The 25064-nt window shown below is 33.0% G+C and overlaps 1 protein-coding gene across 13 annotated transcripts in view; it reads right to left on the reverse strand.

The window, feature by feature from the left end:
* BLTP1 (bridge-like lipid transfer protein family member 1) overlaps nt 1-25064 on the reverse strand; it is a 142234-nt gene that overhangs the window by 31849 nt on the left and 85321 nt on the right. For 9 of the 13 annotated variants that reach the window (XM_087963165.1, XM_087963172.1, XM_087963168.1 and 6 more), the window contains 22 exons: nt 23626-23781; nt 22441-22616; nt 21221-21396; nt 20277-20983; nt 18594-18839; nt 17867-17960; nt 16020-16070; nt 13739-13945; nt 13321-13559; nt 11482-11726; nt 10222-10327; nt 9180-9277; nt 8778-8963; nt 7736-7904; nt 6657-6868; nt 5010-5208; nt 4624-4683; nt 3674-3900; nt 2788-2988; nt 2462-2592; nt 1043-1166; nt 396-505 (listed from right to left, as the gene is read on the reverse strand). In XM_087963165.1, coding sequence (XP_087819291.1) covers nt 396-505; nt 1043-1166; nt 2462-2592; nt 2788-2988; nt 3674-3900; nt 4624-4683; nt 5010-5208; nt 6657-6868; nt 7736-7904; nt 8778-8963; nt 9180-9277; nt 10222-10327; nt 11482-11726; nt 13321-13559; nt 13739-13945; nt 16020-16070; nt 17867-17960; nt 18594-18839; nt 20277-20983; nt 21221-21396; nt 22441-22616; nt 23626-23781 — 4120 coding nt within the window. The remainder of the gene's footprint in view (nt 1-395; nt 506-1042; nt 1167-2461; nt 2593-2787; nt 2989-3673; nt 3901-4623; nt 4684-5009; nt 5209-6656; nt 6869-7735; nt 7905-8777; nt 8964-9179; nt 9278-10221; nt 10328-11481; nt 11727-13320; nt 13560-13738; nt 13946-16019; nt 16071-17866; nt 17961-18593; nt 18840-20276; nt 20984-21220; nt 21397-22440; nt 22617-23625; nt 23782-25064) is intronic. The other 4 variants (XM_087963174.1, XM_087963173.1, XM_087963171.1 and 1 more) reach the window with 2 other exon arrangements.

A 25064-nucleotide genomic window follows, 5' to 3' on the forward strand; every position in this document is an offset into this window, starting at 1 on the left:
AAAAAGAAAGCATGTAGTTTAAAGGCTCTGGCTCTTTTCATATATTAGCATATATTTCAAATCACTGTTATCTCTAGAACAGGTAAAGTGATACTCAAGGAAAGTACTTCTAATGGGCCCTAACAGAAACCTCACTTTTTAACAAATTAAAAATAACATTAAACAGAAATAATTAACATGATGCAAAAACAAGTTTCAACATTATTTCTCAGAAAGCCTTTGGGATCACAAGGGCTCAATGTGATGATATAAAATATCCTGGGCATGTAGCTTACTTTCTCACAGTACATGACTGGCCACAGTTCTTCATAACAACTATTTTATAAGTTTTCTCATTGCATATAATCAAAAATCAAAATATTACTGATCTAAAAAAGATCCCTATCCCATCTTACCTTGTTCTATCCATTCTCTTCAGAGTTGGTCTTCCTGAAGCTGGAATACCTTTAGATCGACTGTAGCTGGGTTTATATCCTAAGCCCCATTTATCTTTCAGAGATGCTGCCTGAGATATACAAAGCATATTATGCTCACATTTTAATCTGACAGTATTCTTGCACAGTTCAGAAATTTGGCAAAAAAAAATACTAAGGATCACACAAGACTAAATAGTTACAATCCAGAAACAAGCAGACTTAAATTTCTATAAACCTAGCATAAAGCCTTGAGCAATTATGAAAATAATATATACTGTAAACAGGTTAGAGACTTGGGAGCTGAAAACAAAATACTGTGCAAGCAGACAGCAGTAGATAGAATTAACTTTTTTCTTCTTGCCTTGAAATATTTTGCTATCTTTGAAAAGCTTTTAGAGAATGTTAGGAAAGATTGATGGAGAATTGATGGAGAAAATTACTTCAAGGAAGTGGATTTAAATTTAACCTTGCTTTTTTAAAAAATCCCAGTACTGAATGACATCCCACCAATATCTCAAAAAAAAAGTGTCTATAAATCTTGTTTTTGGTATAGGTCACTATCTTCTATCTATTTTTAATAATATGAAGACAGAACTGATTTGACTGAAAAGCTTAAAATTGCTCACCCTCATACTTGATCTGCGTAGCTTTTTACGGACATCTCGGCGAATGTCATTGACAGCTACTGACTCCAACTGTTGGTATCGTTGAATTTCTTGATTTATTGTTCCTTCACTTGCACCGAGTTTTCTAAAGACAAGATTGATAAATAAAATATTGCAATCAATCATTCAAGGTAGCAATACTATTTGTTAAGAATGATACCTTATTTGCAGAGGTTTTCTGTTCATCTTGAAAGGTAGCCATTAAGAAAAACAATAATGCAAAGCATTTTGGATGTACAGTATATTGGCAAATATCTATTTGCCAAAGTAGATTAAGGGATTTCTAATGACCTGTAATCCTGTAATCAGGATTGAAATGAGGGGTCCTTGGTGCTCTCTGAACTTGTTTGTTTTCTTGCAGACGTTTCATGAATGCTAGTAAGGTGTGTTCACTCCTTACTAGCACTGATGATGTTATCTACTTAAGGTAATGAAATGTCTGCAAGAAAACAAGCAAGCTCAGAGAGCACCAAGGACCCCTCATTTCAATCCTGAGTTACAAATATTCTTCTTTATTGGTGATCTGTAATTTTTAGTAGAGGGAATACATTGAAAAAAGAATTCTGTCAGGCACCACTAATTAAAGCACAGATTCTTAAATTGAGCAACATCACATTCTCTGAAAAAAACCAACAATAATATATCTAACGATTTCGCTAGAATTGATGTTAGGCAACATCCAAATACATTACTTTCTAAAATACACAGAATCTGTATCTTATTGTCTTAACTTAAGCTTATTAACTTAAGCTTCAGTGATACCTAGAAATTGACATCTCTTTCCCCAATCAAAACTTTGCTTTTTGAAAAGATAGAAATATGAAGTAATTAACAAAAATGTCATTAATGTACACTACCATAGGCACTCCAATAGCAATTATATTACTATACACCAGATTGACACTCACTAACCACTAGTGGGAAACTCTCATTCAACTGTATGACCCTTGTACATCCCATGGAATTAGCTACTCACAAAAATGATTGGGGCTTGCACAGGCAAATGTGAAACAAAGATTCTAGCAAATTTTCACAATGTGTTCACACTTTTCTAGAGACACTACACTGTGGGATTATGTGGCCAAAGCAGGAGTAGGTTTTGACAGTAGTCCCACATACACAGGTCAAGTTGGCATATTGTTAAGACTTGCCCAGAGTTCATGCAGGCAAAATGGGAGTCCGTTTTCACACCATTCCTACTTTGCCTATTGAACTCGGATTAGCTTCACAAAAAGATTGTAACTCCTCAATTTAAAATTGTTTGGGGGGGGAGGGGGGTCAAATCACAGATTGAAAGCCTCTTAATTAAATATTTGTAAAATAAAAATAAACAATAATTTATTCTTATTGTAAAAAGTTGTTTGGAAACAAAATACTTACTTCAAGTCATCAATTACTTTAGCCTGTTCATTCAACTCCCTAATATCAACTAAGCGCTTCACATATTTTCTTCCTCTTTGCTCTCCAGGCTGATTATTAGATGATCCCTGCTTCCGATAGTCAGCATTCTCCTGTTTAAAAAAATAAGGAAAGCATTTGCTTCATTGGCCACAAGCAGATTTAATGACTAAGATGAAGACAGAAGAAGTTTAGCACCACCAATCAAAATAGCATGCAGAATCAGTTTAAGAAGTCAGATTATTTTTGATTTGCCAATACCCATATATTCCTCATTTGTTTAAAGAGATACTACACATACTACATACATGTCCCCATGAGCAAGACCTGCCCACTTGTAACTGTGAACAGTTAGAATTAGACGTATAACTTGATGCTGATCCCACCAGATATTCTACAGGAACAGAGTAACGTTGACTTTTGGGGCTCAAACCCAAGAGGTGATTTACAATCCGCTGCCCCAAAGTGAGCTTGCATATGTCTCCACATAAAGAACCACCATCTGATCTCTAGATGATAATAAATAGCAAAATTAATATTTCAGGAAATGAAACTTCCATTTTTCTTATTGTCTTCCCCTTCCCTGCCTGTACTATTCTTTCAAACATCTTCGTTAGACTTTATTCAATTATTGCCTAAATAAGCTACTATCTATTCCCTAACTACATATTGTCAGTGTGACTTGCTTTCCATCTGTTGTGATCATAGCTATTATTTGTCATAATTCAAAATGGTCAATCAATTTGAATTTATACTATCCTGGATAAGCAAACTGAGCTAATTTCAACTAACTTTGAGTTCACAATGTGTATCTTTCAAATAATTACTGCAAAACTGGCTCTGGAAATCCAGGGTACTTCAGATTTGTTTTCCTTAAATATCAGTTCATATTTGGAAGCTAGTAATGATTTCCAAGGTTTGTGAATGGTATATACAAAGTTATTACACAAAAACTTAAAAATTCTATTTTGATAATGTAAGTTACCAGCAAGAAACCAAGTCCTTTGTTTTTTAGTTAACAAATACATCTTCAGCACTGCTAAATTTAACAAGCATTAACAGTATTCTGTGATAACATTTATATAGAAGAAAAGGGTACGGCAACCTAACGTTTGCATAATTATGCAACATTGCTGAATTACATAATATTTTTATTGTTAATATAATAAATGAATGAAAAATTAGTTCACTGACCATGCTAACAGTGGGAGACATTGTATCAATTTCATCCTCATCAGATAGATCAGCTATGTTAACGGAGTTTAAATCAGCAATGTCATCTAAATCTTCTTCCCCTGTCAAAGTTGTGAGAGTATTTCCTAAAGCATTTAATCTTTTCCCAATGTTAGGATCCATGTGTACATCAATGCCACACATCTTCCACAGTACATTAAGAGTCCATGTTCCAGCACTGTTACTCTCTGTTTCAACAGAAATTGGGGAAATGTATTAGGATTATGCTTTTCAAAAGTTAAAGATTGAAGCATGCAAAACTAAGATACGGTGTTGCATAAATCCTTTTAAGACGATATTTATTTTATGCGCTAGACATGCTAAGGAATATACGAACAATTTTTAAACCAAATCACAGAGAATAGTTTGAAACATATAACTCTTTTCTTGTTGATACTACTTATTATTAAAAATCAAAAAAGAACTGAGACTGATAAAGCAGAAACTGGAGATCCCAGTCTACAGGGAAGCATTATATATTTGTTGTCTACTGGCTACTCAGAGACCAACTGAGTATCTGTCAACTTGGAAAGTCATGAGTAAAAATTAAACTTTAAATTCTGGAGTATGGATGTATATAAAGACTCTGATTTCTTTGCATCATTTTGGGCAAACAAATCATTCAAGCTTTACTCCTGGTCTGCAATAAAGCTTCAGATCTGAGTTTCCTACTGTCAAAATGATTAAATGCCAGGAGAGCTAAAATTTACTACGAAACCCTGGTGTGAAATCTGGCAATAGCAATCGGTTTGCTGTTGTTGAACATAACTCTCTTAATTTAAGCAGTGAGATAGGATGATGCTAGAAAAAAAAGACTTCTTCGTAGTTATCAAAGTTGATTTGGAAAAGAGTATTAAGGCAAAGTTTGTAAAATTCTGCCAATACAGGAGCCTTTTTAGAGTAAATCATACCTGCAGCTGCTTGCCCAGTTGTCCTTGAACACACTTCATAGGTGCCATCTGGTACTACACCTAAAGTATTAAGAGTATAGAATATAACATAATGGACATACCAATTTACCAAAGATTTGTTTTAAATTATATGTGTATAAGTATTTCAACAACATTTGAATTAAATGTATTATCCTCAAACTTATAAGCCATTGATTTGGACAAATATAATGCTTGGCAAATTCTTACTGAAATTCCCAGTTTTGTAGTTGCTTACAAAGAACTATTTTTCTATGATGCAATATATTAAGAAGTTCATGGGGAACTCTATTACTTCTCTAAACTTAATATAGAATAGAATATATTTTTAAGTTCTAAACAGTCAGGTTACTAAGAAAAATGCTTACAAGCATTCATCACGAGATCTCCTCGTATTTCTGGCTTCCAATCATCCCAACTGGTTTCAAAGCCATCAGCAAAGCGGATACAAAAGTTTTTAAAATGACCTTTGCTGACCAGGGATTCTGAAGAGCAGGCAGTAATCAAAGTGCTTTCAATAGTCAAGACTAATGCAGAGCCAGTGTCCAGGTCAGTTGTGTGGGTTGTCTGTAGTAAGAGAAGGTAACCATAGCAGTAAAATTTGTTTATTTCAACATCAAAATGATTTTTTTACAGTCAAGAGTACTCCTCCCAATCCTTATAGTCTCTTTTTTCATTATACACACCATATTCAGAGTTACTCTAAAATAAATGGTTTTCAATTAACAAATCATTAATTTTTGAAATAGTTTATTAAAACTTGCCCCTAGAACAAAAGTACTACTTCTTTATCAGCAAGTCAAAAATAAACATACTCTAAGAAGCATTTTTCAAGTATTGGGATTTAAATAATAGCTAAACAATAGCAGAAATATATATAATACAGTTTTAATTCTAAAATGAACTCTAAGATGTATGTGAAAATATTTACAGACCCCTCACAACCCGGACATAAATTGTTTCAACTCCTTCCCTCAAAATGATGCTACAGAGCACTGCACACCAGAACAACTAGACACAAGAACAGTTTTTTCCCAAAAGCCATCACTCTGCTAAACAAATAATTCCGTCCACACTGTTCAACTATTTACAAAGTCTGCACTACTATTACTGTTAATCTTCTCATCACTCCTTATCACCCATCCCCTCCCACTTGTAACTTTGTCGCTTGTATCCTTACGATTTATATTGACTCTTTCCTAGTATAATTTGATTGTTGATTGTATCCTATGACTATCATTAAGTGTTGTACGTTATGATTCTTGATTCTTAATGAATGTACCTTTTCTTTATGTATACTGAGAGTATTTACACCAAGACAAATTCCTTGAGTGTCCAATCACACTTGGCCAATAAAGTATTCTATTCTATTCTATTCTATTCTATTCTATTCTATTCTATTCTATGTAAACATTTCACTATTAAGATTTAGTTACATTATATTAAACAGAAAGAAAAAACTCATGAAATATTTATATCAAACTTGTCATAAGCAGTGCAATTTAAGAAGAAACAAAAAATTGGAAACTGTAACATAAATATACAAGGGAATATTACCTATGTAAAATTCATTTTTCTACACATACATGTGTATGTATGTAATGCATGTCACATAGAAAAGATTCAAGTTATATGCAAAGTTCAAAAGATTAATAAGAATTATTTTCAAAACTGAAGATTTTATTGCAGAATCTAAATATGCTTTTTAAAAACTATTTAACCTTTAAACTAAGCATTTATTTTAAACAATAGTTCCATTAGCTTTCAAATAACAGTTTCAATCTGGTGAGTAGCGAAGAAGTTAAAAAGATCTTTAACAGGACATTGATTTTATAGTACTATTTCAAACTGTTAGATACAAGACAATTGATTTGCTTTTGTTCTTAAAAATCAACAGTATTTCCAAAGTTCTTTGTGGCCGCAACCATAAAATATCAATAATTTTAAGAATTGTTAATCTGAAAAGAAGTAACAACTCAAATAGGTATTCTTATTCTTATTATCTTTAGTATTACCTGTGGTGTGTTTGTAATTGGCAGACAAATTCCTAAGTCATTAACTGTTAGTTGGAGGAAAAGTGTTCCAAAAGCTTGAGCAGATGTCTGCTGTATTCCTGGTAGCATATCGACAATTTCCTTTGTAGCCCTATGAACATCTTTATTCAAGGCCATTCTCTGTTCATTCCAGTTATCATAAGCAGCTTTGTAATTCAGCCAAAAGAGCACAGCTTTATAAAAAAAAATATATATTTTCAATACTACAGAATATTAATTTTGTGTTTTATAATTATTCTTTCTTTATAGAAATTTAATTAAAAATTGCAATTTATAACAGTAAAAACTAATACAAATCTAAAAAATAAAAGAATAAAAATAAAATAATAGAAGTTGTAGGAAAAACATAGAAAGAAAAATAGAATATGAGAATATATATACACACATATACATGTGTGTGTGTATGTATGTATGTATGTATGTAGGCCTCAGACTTTTATGTCTATGGAAATTGAGGAGTTCATTCCTAGAGTCTAGGAAAATGATTAGAAATCATTCAAAATACAATGAACGGGATAATTATATACAGTGAGCAGATTTTTTTCTCACAGTCCTTGCAGCAAATAATGAAACAAACCTCAAAGATTTGATTACTTATATTTATCAGAATTTATACAACAGGACTTTAAAAAAGTACTTAACTTTCAAATGAAGCCTGTTTATATACTATGTTTTGGTGGCAAAATCTTAATCTTCCAGTGTTTTTTTGATCCAGAGTACTAGAAAGAATGGGTGAAATCTTGATGATTCCCTGTAAACTGATCAAACTGCATCTACTCATAGTTTTGCTAATCCCCTTATTTCAACCATAAGGGTGCTTATCAGAATTGCTGGGAAATGGGGATGGGTAGAGGAGGAACCAGAAGTGTGCTTTTGTTTCTGGCCAAAATAACAGACATAGAATTCATGACAAAATTTGAGAATGTGCAAAGTCATTTACCACAGACAGATTCAAGTCTATATTTATAAATTGGGAATGCCATGGATACCAGCTTTATTTTATCTTTATAAAATAAAAAGAGATTCAGTCCCATTAGTACCTCTGTCAAAGGCCACTGGCTGAGCAAAAACTATTGGCCTGTTCAGAGTAATAAGCACAGCTTCTCGACCTGACGAACCACTGATTTCTTCTCTAAGGGCATTTCTTAATCCAATTCTAGTTTTAAAGTAAGCAACTTGATGGAAGTCAGAGCCAGCTTCTTCATATACCTTTATATATTCAAAATATATGTTAGAATACAACACAGCAAAAATCAAACCTGATATTATTTACATTTATAATTTATAATTGAATGTATAGATCTAAATTAAGAATAATTTAGACTTGTAAGTCACTTTATTTAGACAAGTACAGTTACAAACCATACTATAGGCCCCAAAGAGAAAAATAAAATGAAATTGTAAAGGAGAGTGATATATCATAGCCAAGCCAAACTCAATGGGCATGACACAGTCTATCCCAGAATTTAGGAGAAGAGTTATGCCTTGAAGATCAAATACAAAATTTTCTAGGATCCGAGTGGCTCAAATTTTTTAAAAAAATATTATTCTAAAGAGCAGGAATGCTTTGACGTACACTTTATGACGTACAGTTGAAGGAAACACAAAGTGCTTTAGCTTCATCATATCTTACAGAGAAACATAGAATAGTAAAAAGGTAGAGAGTAGGGCAGACCGTTATACACTTACATGGATTTTGAGTTTCCTCACAAACATAGCACATATATGAGAGAACCTGTATTTCTTTCATTAAAGAATTGGAGGCCTGTTTAATATTATGTGGAAATCAGTTTCAAAACTTGAAGAAAAAACAGTCTTTTCTACTTCTCACTGATTATTTGGACTGAGCCTTAAATGCAGGGTGTGTCCAACCTTGGCAAGTTTAAGACTTGTGAACTCTAATTCCCAGAATTCCCCAATCAGCCATGCTGTCTGGAAAATTCTAGGAATTAAAATTCCTAGAGTTGCCAAGGTTGGACACACTCTGCTTTAATATTTTGTTTTTTAATCTTTTGGAGGGGAAAGAGTATATTACAATTGGTTATGGAACTGTAATTACAGAAACTAATAATAAGCACTAACCTGATGCTTAATTATCTGTCCTAAAGCCAAATTTAAATCCACTTGGCATTTACCAAAAAGCTTCAAATAACTGGTGCCACCAGGCATGGCTTTGGCCTGTATTCTATTTGAAAGCTCCAGTTCTATCAGTCCTGTCTCAAAGCGTACAGCCCACATTGATGGTGTTGTAGCTGTTACCTGGATTCCCTAGTAAAGAAAAGGTAAAAGATAAAATGGGGTCAGTTACTAAGTTACAAACCTGTTGGAACTACTTGAGATGTTGAAAGGAGTTTATAAAATAACACTCCTACCTGTACACACATATAATTCATTCTATAATTAATATGATTTTTTTTAAAAAAATTGGACCAGTTGGAATACGCCTAAACAAATCTCCAGATTCAAATAGAATAAAAAAAATACCTTAAATTGAAGACTCAAAGAATAAAGGAGAATTTTTGGTTTTTCTCCATCATTTGTTCCATCATGTTCATTCCAAAGAGGAATAGGTTGTTCCCCTCCTATAAATATAATTACACAATTGTACACATAATTTTGTATCTTGTTATTAAAATCAATATTTAAGAGCCAAACTACACATTATCTGCAATTATTTAAAAAAAACTGCAATGAATTGCATGGTGGTAGTGGGTGAATATTTATATTATGCCTAATGCATCTTTTATTTCTGATCATTACAGTAAAATTTGACATCCTATTCCAGCCCAGCTATAAACTCTGATTTCTCTTTAAAAATAAAATAAAAGGCCAGGTAAATCTGCTCCTAAAATAAATTGATTTTATGAAATGAAGAAATTCCATAATCTTCAAAACAACATATGGTTATAATGAAAAATCATCCCAAAGGTAATTATCTAGAACCAAAAATAAGGATATCTTATTTTGGTAGTTGAATATTTTTATTTTGATAGTTGAAGATAGTTGACAGTATGCAATGCTAATGTTTGTCTGCTTACCCTAAAATATGCTCTGGTTTCTGAATACTATTTGTTTGACTTATAAAACAAATGTAATGATTTATTTTATACTGTAGTCTTTGCAGTAATTATTTACAATTGTTAAGTTAGTCCACATAAAGCTTTGTAAAATGACACACATTTTAAAAGAAATGAATGGATCTGTTACAGCTGCAATCCTTCATATGTTTATTTAGGAACTAACAGCATTAGGAACTAACTACTATTCATTTCTAAGTGGAAAAACAAAAATGCACAGTTCAGCTGCAATATGTTAAACACCTTTCTGAGACTTAAATATTAATAAATCCAAGAAATCATAAATCTTAATTCTGGCCTTTATGGGATACAAAGGGTATACACTCAATACTTTTATCTGTAGAATTTATAAAATACTAAAACAATAGATTACGTGCTTAATATAGCCTAAAAAACATTCGTGTTAGCTCATCAAGTGGCTTAATAAAAATTTTAAGCCATTAGACTACCTGAGACTTTCTGTATTACTTCATTGACTTCTTTCATAAATACTTTCTGCACAAAAACCAAATGGTTCAAAAGATCTGTTGAAAGGTTATGTTCAAAGGACCCAACCTAGGAGAACGAAGATAATGTGTTAAATATTAATTCATGATATGTAATTTTGACTTTGTTAAATAATTCAAATTAAGAATTATGTTGGAGATTGAAAAAGGAAAATTTTCTTTGAGGTTGTGTTGATTTCTATGTCTATTTTATTTTATTTGCAGACATATAGGAGTGATCTGACACTGTCATCTCTCAGAATGTTATTTTTCAATGTCCCTATCTCATTTACGGACATAATATTTCCTCAAAATGTCCCACTAATCAGATTCAATCATATTCATTTTACCAGCTGGTACTATATGGTCAACCAGTTGGTACTATACTGAGACTAAAAAGGACTCAAAAGATATGATTTGGGATATATCAAATATTTGTCTATAACAACTAAGTATTTACAAAATACTAAGAGAGAACTATGAATCAACCATTTTGAGGATACAACATAAAAGACAAATTTTGTCAAATTAAACATATGCATAAGAAGCCAATTCATTTATTTTTTAGTTCATAACCACTTTTGGACTTCAAAATGGAAGGTTTTAATGGTTACCTTGACTTAGTTATAGAAACAGTCTGAATTAATTAGAAATGTAAAGCAAAAGGTACTGTACTCTCCTGCACTGAAAAGTTGGACATTACTGCTTTTTATTCTTTTCTTTACTTTTGCACCTTTTTTTCTTTGCCTTTTTCTTGACTTTTGTTTTTATTTGTATTTTATTTTATAATAAACTTAAATTAAAAAATGGGATAGCACAGTCCTCGACTTAAAACAGCTTGTTTAGTGATTGTTCAAAGTTACAATAGCACTGAAGTGAGTTATGACCGTTTTTCACATTTATGACCATTGCATCATCCCCTATGGTCATGTGATCAAAATTCAAGCACTCTGCAATAGGTTCATATTTATGTCCCAGAGTTATGTGATCACCTTTTGCAACCTTCTAATGAGCAAAGTTAATGAGAAAGTCAGATTCACTTAATAACCATGTTACTAATTTAAACAGCTGCAATGGTGTGCTTAACAACTGTGGCAAGAAAGGTCATAAAATGAAGCAAAATTCACTTAAGAAATTCTTGCTCAGCAACAGAATGTTGGGTTCAATTGTGGGTATACGTCAATTGTGGGTATACTATCTGTAAAGGCAAACTGTAATACAAACCTCAGCCACACAACGCAAATAGTTTCCCTGGAGATAATAGCTCTGTTTAGCTGGCAGTTCATCTATACTCCATATGTGATCTGAGTAAGTATCATGTTCCTCCATAATATATTTGCCTGACATTGTCACAGGAGGGAGGTTGAGACTAGCTGAAGGAGGTATGGTAGACATATCAGTGGCAGATACTTTAGAAGTGAATCGTAACTTGTGATTTGGGAGTTCAAATGTAAATCTTGTTTGTGCACCTGGGAAAGGAAAAATATGTAAGCTCAGTGTGATAATCTCTTATAAGTATAGTGATTATAGAAATAATTTCTCATCTGCTGGTTTACTTTCTAAGTACAATGAACTACTCGGGTGGGATTATACTGGTTCTATAGAACCAGTTGTTATGATTCTGCACAGTTCGGAGAACAAGCAAATCATGCCCCTGGCTGGCCCTGCCCCTCTCTACCCAGTCAGTCCTTATCGCGCAGGTGTGACATCGCGTGCATGCCCGAGATCGCTGACTGCATTCTCCCCCGCCCAGTCACTCCTGAAAGTATTTCTTTTTTTCCCCCTCCTGATGATCAGCTGTTCCGATGATCAGCTATGCCAGGATCCCCTTCTCTGTCTTACTGCTTCACCCAAGAGGATTCCCTGTAGCCCAGGAGGCAAAAAGTGGGATGCGGGTGAGGTAATCGGGAGTGGGGGAGTGCTGTGCTCCCCCCGCGCTCCATTTTTTGCTTTCCTGGCCCCAGGTAAGCTTCCTGGGAGCAAAAACACTCCCCCCGGGAGGCTTCCCTGAGGCCCAGGAGGCAAAAAAACCAGGTGGGGGGGGGGTGCTGCAAAAAAAAAAAAAAAAAAGCCACGCCACCCAGTCACAATGCCACGCCCACCTAGCCATGCCCACCTAGCCATGAAACTACTTCCCACCCCTGAAACTATTTCCTAATGCACATGGATTCATATTTTTATTAATTTTTCCATAAAACCAAGAAACCCCAGATACATAATAAATTAATGCATGAAAACTATGTAATCTTTGTACACTCTTGGGTGAGGGGTACCCTAAAATTCAGAAAAGCTATTCTTGTCCAAAATACTGTGAATAACATCTTGTCTAGTGACAGTCATTTCAAATTTTGCAAGTTTCAAACAGACCACTAAGGAAACAATCGAAGTTGCTTTAAATAAAGCCAATATTGGATTTGTGAGCATATTTTTACAGATAACACACTGAAAATAGATGATATATATTCAGAGTTAAAATATTTTAGTAAGTTTGTGCAACCTTTTAATTCAAATGAAAAAGGTGCAATACAAGACACGGGTATAAACATTATATCTGCCTACAAGCTCTTGCAGCAAGCATACCTAGTTACCACGGGGTAGCCCTTGATCCTGGAAAATCCCAAATACTACTTCAAGGGTGCCTGAAAGATGCTATGTTCTTTCCCCTGAAGCATCTTCTCCGTTCATATTAAAAATGCTGCACAATCCAAATTTGTAATATTTTAATAATATTTTCCATTTCCATTCCAATATCTGCATCTTAAAATTTGTAGTCAATTTAATAAGAGAAACAGGATTCAAAGAACTACCATACCAGACTAGTTTTAAACACATGAATTTTCTTATCAATTATTCTGTATTAGAATTTTGAACTGAGCCTCAGAGAAGTTTACAATCAGACATGAAACAGGGATACAAAATTCCTTTGTTAAACACAGAAAAAAAAACACGGAAATGCCCCACTTAAGGAGCTGTACAAATCCCAGTGGCATGTATTAGAATTTTAATTGAATGGAATTATGACTCTTACTTTAAGATGCTTCATATAATAATAAAATTCATTACCAGTCATTCCATGACTCCGCATTCTTCCCATTTTGTACTCCGCTTTCAATGAAGGCAAGAGTGCTGCTCCAATAGCAATTCCATCAATCATGGCACTGAATTTAAGAACTATAGGCTTCTTTTCCAAACCTTCTGGCAATTGTGGAAATTCATTTGTTTCCACCGGTGTCTGGTTTACACTTGTAGGTGTTTTTTCTGCAGGTAGTGGGGTTGCAATATCTTCTCTGGGAGGCTGTGAACTATTTATACAAAAGGCACATACAATTATCATATGTTCTAAACAGTGTAATACTGTTCGGACCTTAACTGTTGTTAAAGTTATATAGTGAGTTAGACTTCCACCTGATGACTACCAATTATAATACCTCTAGATGAGGGAATGTAAACTTACTAAACAAATAAACAAACAAATGCTTACACTGAAGATGGTTGTCTGATGAGATCTGATATTTGTTTTGAAAGCTGATGAGAACTGCGAACCATCATGCTGTGAAGAGTAGCTGGATGCTGAGGAATGTTGATGCTGATAGCACCTACTTTGAAGATGGCAGCATTGTTTGTTTTCACTCCTCTTTGGGCACTATAAAGAGCTTGCGATTTGGCAATACTACATTTCACCACAGTTCTAAAAAGAAAACACATGCTTAGCTTCTTCAAAAACATTTAAAATATGTTTAATGGCCTTAGTGGAGTTATTTTGTACTATCAAATAATATTAGCAGTCTATGGCCAATGTTCAGCTGAGCCTAATTAGTACAATTATTCTTAATTGATTATGGGAAGATGTTTTATTGTGCTGAACATATTAAGCTGTGATCTTATATACAGGTCAGGCAGTAAGGACTGGACCAGACCTGGGCAGCAGCCCTATTAGTTTGGCCCTCCACAACAGTCCCAGGTTCCTATGTGGCCCCTTGGGAAAATTAATTGTCCACCCCTGCTCTGGACAGAATATGGCAAAACAGATTGACTCTAGGTTGGCAAAGGAACGAGATACGGGTGTATAATCGTTCTTTAGTTATTTAATCTATGTGCTGAATATAGACCAAGACAATCTGAATTAGAAAATGAATAACCCATGCTATGTTGGTGACTGTTTCTGCAAGGTCTAGTAATAAAAGCCAACCAATGTGAGAAAAATGGAATTAACAATAAATATAAAGAAGACCAAACTAATTAAAACAAAATATTAAAATTGATAATAAAGTTATCTAGCAGATACCTTCTGCCTTTTAGGATCAACCATCAATACTTAAGAGAACAATAATATGCCATAAATTAGCATTTGGAACAGCGACCATGAAGGCCTTGGAAAAGATATTACAATGTGTCTATATCTACAAATATCAGAATAGTGCAAGCAATAGTATTCCATGTAATACTCTATGGAAACAAAAGTTTGAAGAACCAGAAGACAAAGAGTATTCATGTGATCATCCAAGAAAACAAACAAATGGACCATCAAACAAATCAATCCAGATTTCTCATAAGGCAAAAATAACCAGGCTCAAATTATCATACTTTGGACGCATTGTGTGAAAATTCAGTATTCTAGAAAAGGTCCTCATGCTGGGAACATGGAAGGAAAGAGAAGATAATGCCAGTAGTGATATGGATTAATTTAGTTAAAGTGGTGATGGGTGTACTGCTAGAAGAACTGAAAGACCAAATTAGGGATACACTATCATGGAGCAAATCAATTTATGTTGTTATGAGTCAATGAGGACTTGATAGCATATAATTAACTAAGCAATTTAATAGTCAAAGCTGCTCAATAACATATGCAACTTATTCAGGTGTGGCAAAAATGTCCTGACCTTGTCACACAATTATTAGTTAGGATTAGACCTCAGTTTCCTCCCATCTCATTCCAGTAGGAAAGAGATCAGATCATGCAATGATAATCTGCTTAGAACCTGTGTTATCAGAAACACAACTATGTGCATGAAAATATTTTAAATAAACAGTAAATGCTTTCATTTATACAGAAAATCTCCTTTATATGAGACATTCCATGCACATTTTGGGGGTGGGATTTATATCAAAAATTTATGTGATGTGTAATATTTTTTGTTGAAATACCTTAACAGCATTTAATATAACAATACTATAGTTTAACAATAGGAGGGTCTTTGTTAATCAATGCAAGGTCAGAACTGTCATCCTTTATCATCCTCACAGAATAAAGTCAATATTCTCAAAATTCTCATAATGCCAATGAGTGATTTTAGAAAAGTTACAAATTAAAAAAAATACTTTAAAAATATGAACTATTTTGCAAAGTGACAGTTTGGTGTAGTGATTAAAAGTAACAGGCTAGAAAGCAGGGGAACATGAGTTCTAGCCCTGCCTTAAGACAAAGCCAGTTGGGCTAGTCAGGCATTCTCAGTTTTAGGAAATAGGCTATGGCAAGCCAATTCTGAAATCTTGCCAGGAAAACTACAGACTTGGCCAGGCAGTTACCAAGATCAACACTAGCCAGAAGGCACCAAAAGAATCCCCAAGCCCCATTCTGTCAATAAATAAAAAGCATACGCACATGGTTCAAAACTTATAATATATGCTGATTCAACTTTCATATTGAATTTGTACTATAATACAACTAGTTAAGTATATAAAAATGCATCTTAACTATACTACATACATCTTCAACTATACTACATTCTATCTGAAAGTCATTTAAAGACAACGTGACATACAGAAATTCCTGTTTGGCTGTGCTTGTTGGTGATGTAGGGAAATCCTCCAGCCTACATGTGAAGATTGGATGAAAGCAAAAACAAAACAAAGCAAATTAAGGAATAAAAAGTCATGCAGAAGAGTTAGTCAGATAATGTTAATTCAAAATATGTCCACATACCTGAAAAATTATTATATAAGCAGTGACAACAGTGAATCTCAATACTGAAAATAATAATAAGCAAGCCATTCATTTCAGTATAAACACTATATTGATAATGTTTCTGGCTGCTCCAAAAGTGCATGGATGCAACATTTCTATCAGATCAATAGCTGGATAAATTTAATCAGATAAGAACCTCTTTCACCTACTGTATCACACACTGAACTCTCAGGACAGATGAAAATTTATAAGAAGTCTTGTAACTAATTCTTATTCTATTATATCATTCTTATTACTGTAATAAGGCATTTATTAAAACATTAAGACATCTAGCTATCTTTTGAAGTAATATATAATTGATGTTTTATTTAAGTTTGTTAAATGCAAATTTATCCAGAAAAGGATTTCATAGAATTAATAGATATTCAACATCTTTGACATAAAAATATATAGCACCTGGGAAAAACTGATCCAAACATTAGTTGTTCCCATATTCTCTTAATCTTAAGTAATACATTTTAGAGACAGGGGAAAAAAAGCATTATCTACAGCCATGTGAAAAAAAAAGTAGACCCATTCTCCATTTTGGCTTTCTGGAATATATCATGTGTGGTTGTATTTACCTACTTGTAATAATTGCTAAGGACCAGATGATTTACTATGTCCTGATTTGTAAAACCACAGAATTCAAAGAGGACATATTTTCTTTTTTCATACGACTGCAGATAGATTTGATGAAATATATGAAAGTGAACTATCCAACATACTCATAGTGTCCTGACATTGCTATTCTATTTAAAGTGTTTAAGTATAAAATTATAACCATACATTTTCAAGTGTGCAAGAAGCAGAAAATGAAAAAAATGAAAATATTTAAAGATTGAAATGCACAAAAATGGAAACAACTGTTTTAACATCAAATAAATCTCATCAAAGTTAAATGATTAATTACCAAGCAACACAGTATTTTAAAACTTTCTAAAAATATAACTACTTCAATTAAGAACATTGTGTTTTTTTAAAAAAAGTTCTTCTAGGAAATCCTAAACATAATTTCGTGAATTTGTCAAATAATCCAGTTAAAGTATGTTTATATTAAGAAAATAACTTTTTGTTTTTTAATTATTCTTGCCAAAAATTCCATAACTATAAATAACTATAGTATTCAATAATGGCAGAATCATCAGGAAAAAATGGCAGCATGATCATCAAAAACAAAAAAATAGGACATAGAAAATAGTAATAGGTTGATTGTAATTGTTTTAATTAGGTTAAATACATCTAATTGCTAGAGACAGAAAAAAGACCAAAAGACAATATATTGGAGATATCAAATTAAAATGTGGCAGGATTAACATAGTTTAATGATTGAATCAAAATCTTGTGATATCAAAATGGTCTCTGAGTCTTTACCTACTTCTTAGTATGTACCATCTGTTCAGGAGTCTAGCCTGGAGTCTAGCTATCATATTAATGACTATTTGACTCATAGTAATGAGTATTAACTTCTCTAGTTAACTCTAAAAGTAAAATAAAAGACATTTTGTATCACTTTTGCCAATGCTTGTTTTGCCTACATACAGTAGTCCTTAACAAAATTAAATGCAGTTAAATTACTAGGAACATCGGACCTAATCTTTATATTGGACATAACTTCTGTCTTTATAAATATCAATTCAAACATCACTTTTTATTTGAACTCACTGGATATTTGGTGTGATCCCTTCCAGGAGAACAATATTAACACCACCTATATGAGCAGTAGCACTTGTCTCAGTCATCTTTTGGTGCAGTACATCTTTAATAGGAAAAAAAGGATATTTAAACTAAAGTGAAAAATTATTTATTATTTACATTCATGCATAATTCCCATTGGAAATACAACAGGAAAAATATAAGATCCTTATAACAATAAACTTACAAAACATTTCTAATATGTTTGGAGAAAGTAGACTATATGGACATTTTTAATAACAAATTTTGAAGTTAGAACATTTTAATATAATTTGGGCCAGGCAACTAATGCAGTTTTTCAGTTTCTTATAGTTTTGCAAAACACTGTTGGAGTTACACCCTTCATTTTATCCATTTAACTTAAAGTGATCCATAATATCACCCTCATTTTCTTCCCCAAGTAAGTCAATTAGGTAAGGTAGCTAAGAACTGTATTAGTCAAGGTCATTCAGTAAGCTTCATATAGATAAATAAGACTATAAACTCAAATCTCTCCAGTTTTAATCTGAAATTCCAAGCAATATCATAATTACTTTTACATTAAAATACACTAAACAGAATTATCTTTTCATTATTTCAATAAGAGAAACGTTTTTCCAAAAGTAGTCTGGCTCATATTGTTGTTTTATATGTTATTTTTGTATCCCTTTTCTCATTTTTATTACTGAAACAAATTTATTCAATTAAAAACTTCTACCTTTCATTTTTTCTTTGAGTGTAAAGCTACCATGGATTCTCTTCAGTTCTGATTCCATTGTTAGCCCACCAATATCTGCTTCAAGATGTGTGCGATTTACCATGCCAATTCCAAAGATTATTAGGGTCACATGCTGAGGTTCAGTTATGACCAAACTACGTTTTCTCTGAGGTCTGCTCAAGCTGCTGCTATCCTGTTCATTTTCAAATGCAACTTTACATGCAGGTTCTGTAGGGCTCCGAATTCCTATAAGACATGGAAATAAAACCAATAAATATTTATATAATTTATTCAAAAATAATTATAAAAATATGCCCATCAAGTATGAATTTAACAAGGCAATATTTAGCACTGTTTCCTGCTGAATTCAATATGTCTTTAACTTTTATATCTGTACTGTTTCTTATCTTACAGATTTTATTTAGTCTTAAAAAAACAGTAAAACATAATGAATATGTTAAACACATTAGATAGTAAGCATCTTCATATTAAGATTTTGGTTTTGTAAACTGATACTTGCTTCAAATAGATAAATGAATTTAATGAAAATTGGTGTCACTTTGTATCTTTCAAAATGTTCAAAATGTCAACATTTCAATTAAAATTTAGAATTACCATTAAGTGTTGCCAATAAGTTCAATTTAACAATGAATGAGAACGGTTTCTGGTTAATCAGAATTAAAATTTAAATAATCTAATAATAGAACAATAAATAATCAGGACAATTAATCAGAAATTGAAATAGTTGTAATGTGGGATCTGTAACTAGCTATGTACAGAGCGAGCTATTTTGATGCAGTAGATACAGGCTACCGTAACTACAGATTAGAAGTTAGGTGATGTGAGTTTTAGTCCTGTTCTAGATACTGAAGCCAATAGGCTGAGCCAATCACTCTATTTAGCCAGAGGAAGAAGGCAATAGAAAGTTACTTCTGAAAATGTTGCCAAGTAAGCTGCATAGACTTGACCATATAATCACCAGGAGTCAAGATTGACTCAAGAGCCAACAAAACAACTGTTTACATATGTACCTCACATTTCTGAACTTGAAATAACACATTTAAATAACGGAATTGAAAACTTGCTCATTGTCTTCATTATTTTTATTTGTGTGTAAATATTTTTTTGATCAAGTCAGCTACAAAATTATGGTATTAGTTAGCCAAGGACTAGATTTTGATATGAATATTGTTGTGATGCTTAAAAGCAGACGCTATCAAAAGCTACCATTCTTATACATAGGATTTTGAGCTTAATGATTTTTCTAAGTGATATAAATTCTAACTTTCTAAATATGGAAACAATACACAATAAATCCAATTTTCAATCCTTGCATGAAATGTATGAAAATCATTAAGCTATTAAATCCAGAGTTTCTTTTACTAAAGGGGTTTTGAACCTGTGTCAAAAAAATATATTGGTCTCATAGCCCAACTAACCTCAGAAGGTTGCTGTTGTTATTGGATAAATAGGAGAAATAAGGAATATTAGGTAAGTTTGGAACCTTAAGTTACTTTTAAAAATAATAAAGGTGGATATGTATGTATGTATGTGTAATGTATGTGTAATGTATGTATGATGCAAGCTCTATCCATTGCATGCAGGAACATAATGGGAAGAATTTAATTAATTTGCCCACTCCAAGAGAGGCAAATTATGGTAATTCATCAAAGATTTTCTCACCTGCTGGATAAAATGTTTCAGAAGATTTTTCTAAAATTCCAGTTGGATCTGAGATAAGAGAATAAAAGTTCAACAGTTTATACATATTTTGCCAGCATTCTGCAGAAGGTTCACTCTGTTCCGACACTGTAATTGAATCAGAGTCATCCATATGAATGGTGACATGGTCGACAACATCCCTGGAACCTTTCCTGGATACTTTAGAAGTCCTTCTTTCTGCCCTTCCCAGTGAATTTTTATTCCGAGATTCTTTTTTATTGTTCTCACTATTTGATCGTTTATTTTTTGCATTGTTCACTCTGTTGACACCATTAAGACTGCCTCGAGAACTGCGACTGAAATCAGAAGAACGGAAGTCTCTGTGTTTCCGAGTTTTAAAGGTCGGTGTTGGAGAAGCTGAGCCAGCTGTATATCTACTAAGTTTGATGTCTGTTTGTGTAGCTTTAATATCATCTATCATGGTGCTGAACTGGTGAATAAGTCGAACAAGTGCCATATCCACATGCTGGCTTATAGATTGACAAGAGATTGTAAAATTGCAATGAAACGTGCTATAGTGACGTTTGTTAAAGTCGTGAAAAGAAAGAGCATTGGTAGAATGTTGAGGTGTATTCACAGATTTCTCCATTATAACAGCACTAATACTAAAAGTTTCCAACATTAATGCTGGTTTGAATTCAAGTGGAGGAAGATTTACTAATCCTTGCCTAGGAAACAAAAATACAAGAATTACTTTTAGATTAAGAACCATAAAAGCAACTGAAATTATATTATTTAGATAACATTTCAGAAAGTGATATCCCAACTCCATGATTATCTAACTTGCCTGCGTATGCCAATTCATAATTTTCTTAAGGACTACATTATTTTTGACTTCATAAAAAGGAAAATAAAATTAAAACATCTTTAATGTGAAATGTATTTTTGGACCTTGAGTGTCATACCTTTGTGCTCTTTTGCTTCTTCTCTCCTTTGCTGTATCTGAATCAACAATGTCTGCCCTAAGGCAATCCAGTGTTCCTGAGAATGAGAGATGTTCACCAAAGTACATCCTGTAGCACAATGGTACTACATCCTGAGGCTGAATTCCTGTGTGGCTCAGAAGAGGTTTGAAAACAACCTATCAAAAATAAAGCCTGGTGTTTTCTTAAATCGTAACTATTGAAATTGTCATTCATTAAATGTTACTACACTTTTGAAAATACTTCCACTGTTTTAAAGTACTGAAAGATTGCAAGTTGACATATTTACCATATTTCTTGGAGTACAAGACACACTCCCCCCCCCCAAAAAAAAAAACTGTGTGGAAATGTCTGTGCATCTTCTACAGTGAATACAGGCCCATTTTTGGCCTCCAAAAGCCTCCACAGCCATTTTTGCCTTCCCCGTTGTCCAGAAACACTATGCAGTGCCGTCCCTGGCGTCAGGGAGGCCAAAAATGGGACCCACAGAAGCCTCCGGTGGCAAAAAATGGGCCCATTTTTGGACTGCAGAGTACTTTTAGACGCTGGGGAGGGCAAAAACGGGACACACAGAGGCTTTGAGAGGCCAAAAACAGATGAATTTTTGGCCTGCAGAATGCTTCTGATCACTGGGGAGGGCAAAAACGGGACATGCACAGGCAAAAACTATTTTTTTCTTGTTTTCCTCCTCTAAACCAAGGTGCGGCTTATAGTCAGTGCTTCTTATAGTCTGAAAAATACGGTAATTTAGTGTCTATTTTTATCTTTCAATTTAATGTGCAATTAAACAAACAGAAGGAAAAACAATGTATTTATAATTCTCATAATTGAAGTTGGAGAGATAAAAACCCAGGATTGTGAAAACGATTATGTAGACAGGAAATGCATGTCTCCAATTCTTAAACTGGAAAAGAATTGTGTTGATTTGAAAAGTCAAGTGGAAAAAGCTTCAAATTTAAACCCTAGGTCTAATATATAAATTTAGAGCTTGAATATTTTATCTTGCAGTAGAAAATCTCCATATATACAACTTTTTTTTCTGCAACAAAACTTCCTAATTAGCTTGGTATAGCTCCAAAGTCATGCCTAAGGCAGGACTACAATTCACAGTCTCCTGATTTCTACTCTCATGCCTTAACCACTATACAAGAAACTGTCTCTTTTTATCATGCCTGGCTCTAATTTTAAAGACAAGCATATACCTGTGCATCAGCAAGTTGAACAGCAGGGAGTCCCTGGTTTGCCTCCTCAATACCAACAATATCATCTTGGCTAGTACTGTGTTGTGAATGCGTTCCATCCAATGTGTTTTGGTCACTAGACATTACTGTATTGAAGTCAGATGCTGATGGTATAGTTGGAAGATTTGGAGCCACACCTATAAAACATTCCCTGTATTAATTTTCTAGTAGCAAACTTAGTTCTACTATATTCAGGATTCATAAAGCTGAAAAATTATTCAGTTAAAAGAAAACTTCAATCCTGAGGAAAATTGGTGCATAAACGCACCAATCGTGCCTACCGTCCCTGTCCTATTGTTTTTTATTTTTCTTGTAAGTATCTATCTCATGTATTCAAAACTATATTTATTCTTATACCTGTATCTTGTAAGCAATTGACAAATCAAATAAATACTAAATACTAAAAATACACTCTGCATGACATCAATTTCAGCTGTAAGCATCTATGTATATCTGTATATGTATGTATACACACACAAACACACATCACTATTGACACAGAATATGAAGAACGATCATGAATCCCAGCAGGTGAAAAATAGCCAAAAAGTTTTTACCTCTTCAGAGCCTAAAATGTCTGCACAATTATCTTACATTTTTTTCATTACTTGATAAAGCACATTAAACAAATACTGTATTCACCTCAAATGAATATTTTTTCCCAAGTACAATCTCAGTTTTATTGAGAACATAGTAATTGTGAAAGAGGAAGTTTCTTCATTCTAAAATTTCTTGAGAAGAGATTATTGCCTTGAATTCAGGACCATATCCCTTTGGGATAACTATTAGTAGTCAAACTTTCGACTTTGAGAAAGATCATATATAGACTTTTTCTTAAGGTCAAAAGGCATAATATATAATTATATTCCAAACTGACTTCAATGGGAAGTTACTAAGAAAAATCTTCTTTGATGAATTTTTGAAAATGTTTACATGATGCTAGTAGAAACAAGATAATGGGCAAGTTTATCATGAGAGTTCATTTTACATTACTATTTTAAATACCTTAAGTTCAGTAGTATATTTTTTTAATGTTTTCATTTCAATTAATAAGCACAGAGTGGGTTATTTGTAAAGATAGCTTTTACTTTATTTTACTTAGGCATTCGGTTCTTGTATTAAAGCAAATTCTGAATTTCAAAATACCTGTTGGAAGACTGTTGTGACCAGTTTTGGTGACAGGAGATTCTTGAGCCGTATTTCCTCTATTACCAACTGCATTTGACATCCAGTTATAAAAACTCACAGATGGTTCTGATAATAATGGATGTTCTGATAGAATTTCAGATTGCATGGTGTTTGCTAGATAGGGATAAAAACAACTATTAATTACTGTAAGTCCTTAAAAACAAATGTTGATAATATATTTTCCAAACTAATTTTAAAGTAATTTTAAGAGATTATGCAAAAAATATTGTACTTTACATACGTTTCTGTCACTGTTGATGAAGTGTCAACCAAGCTTTAAATATATGCCAATTCCTTGTTAATAAAAAGAAAGCTAGAAGAACTTTCTTTGCCCTATTACAATTAGAGGTCACAATCTGAGGACTGAAATTAGATTCTATGTATCTCTACAGAAAGTAGATCTCTACTGGAATCCAAGGGAGTTGGGACACTAATACATTTTAGTAATAATAATAGAAGAGAAAAAACTGCAGAAGATAACAAAATACAAACGCTGCAAATAGAAATACACAGTGGCAAAAGAGAACAAAGGTAATAGTAATAGGCAACTTTATTACAATCCCAAAATCATTTGCACACCATTGGCATTGTCAAATTCACCATCAGTCAATTGTAAAAGGCAGCTTTACTTGGAACAGCTTACATCCTGCAATGGTATCTGTAACACCATCAAAAGTCAACATCTGCCTATTCCAGGTCCTTGGGAAGGATTTGATAAGCAGGCAAAAATATCAAATTTAATCTCAACATCTGACTGACTGTGTGACGAACCATAAAAACCCAAAGTAGAAATGATTTTAAAAAATCTAGACAGATTCTAAACAAATACCAGAATGCACAATGAAAAAAATGCCATATGGCCATATTTTTATAAATTACAGAGAAAATAGCTCACTAATAAAAGCTCTATAGAACTGAAACCTGTATAATAAACCTTATTGGAATTACATATACACAGAATAGCATACAACGTAATTCTATATTTTACAAAATTGTCTACAAATTATTCTTCTACTTATTTATTAGGTCAAATCCTTTCTTAAAATTTCCCATCAGTGTAGTGAAATGGAAGCTCAATTAATTATTCTGACTCAATCACACTTTTTCAGCCTATTTCATAGGACTGTTGCTGTTGTGGGGATAAATTGGGAGAAGGGAAAACTATATACTCTATATACTCTACCTTAAACTCTTGAAAAAGAGGGAGGATATAGCTTAAATAAATAAATAGAGACAGATAGCAAACAAACATCTAAGAAACAGACCAAGAAGAGACATTTTATACTTCATTTTTATGTCCACAGATACTGACATAGGAATAAATTACACTTTATTAAAAAAATATTCCAAAAGTAATATGGATCTCTTTTGGTAACAGTATTTGTTCCAGCTGATTT

Source organism: Notechis scutatus, chromosome 4, assembly GCF_049901735.1.
Source record: "Notechis scutatus isolate UNSWTSFEM ecotype Mainland chromosome 4, rNotScu1.2, whole genome shotgun sequence".
NCBI lineage: Eukaryota > Metazoa > Chordata > Lepidosauria > Squamata > Elapidae > Notechis > Notechis scutatus.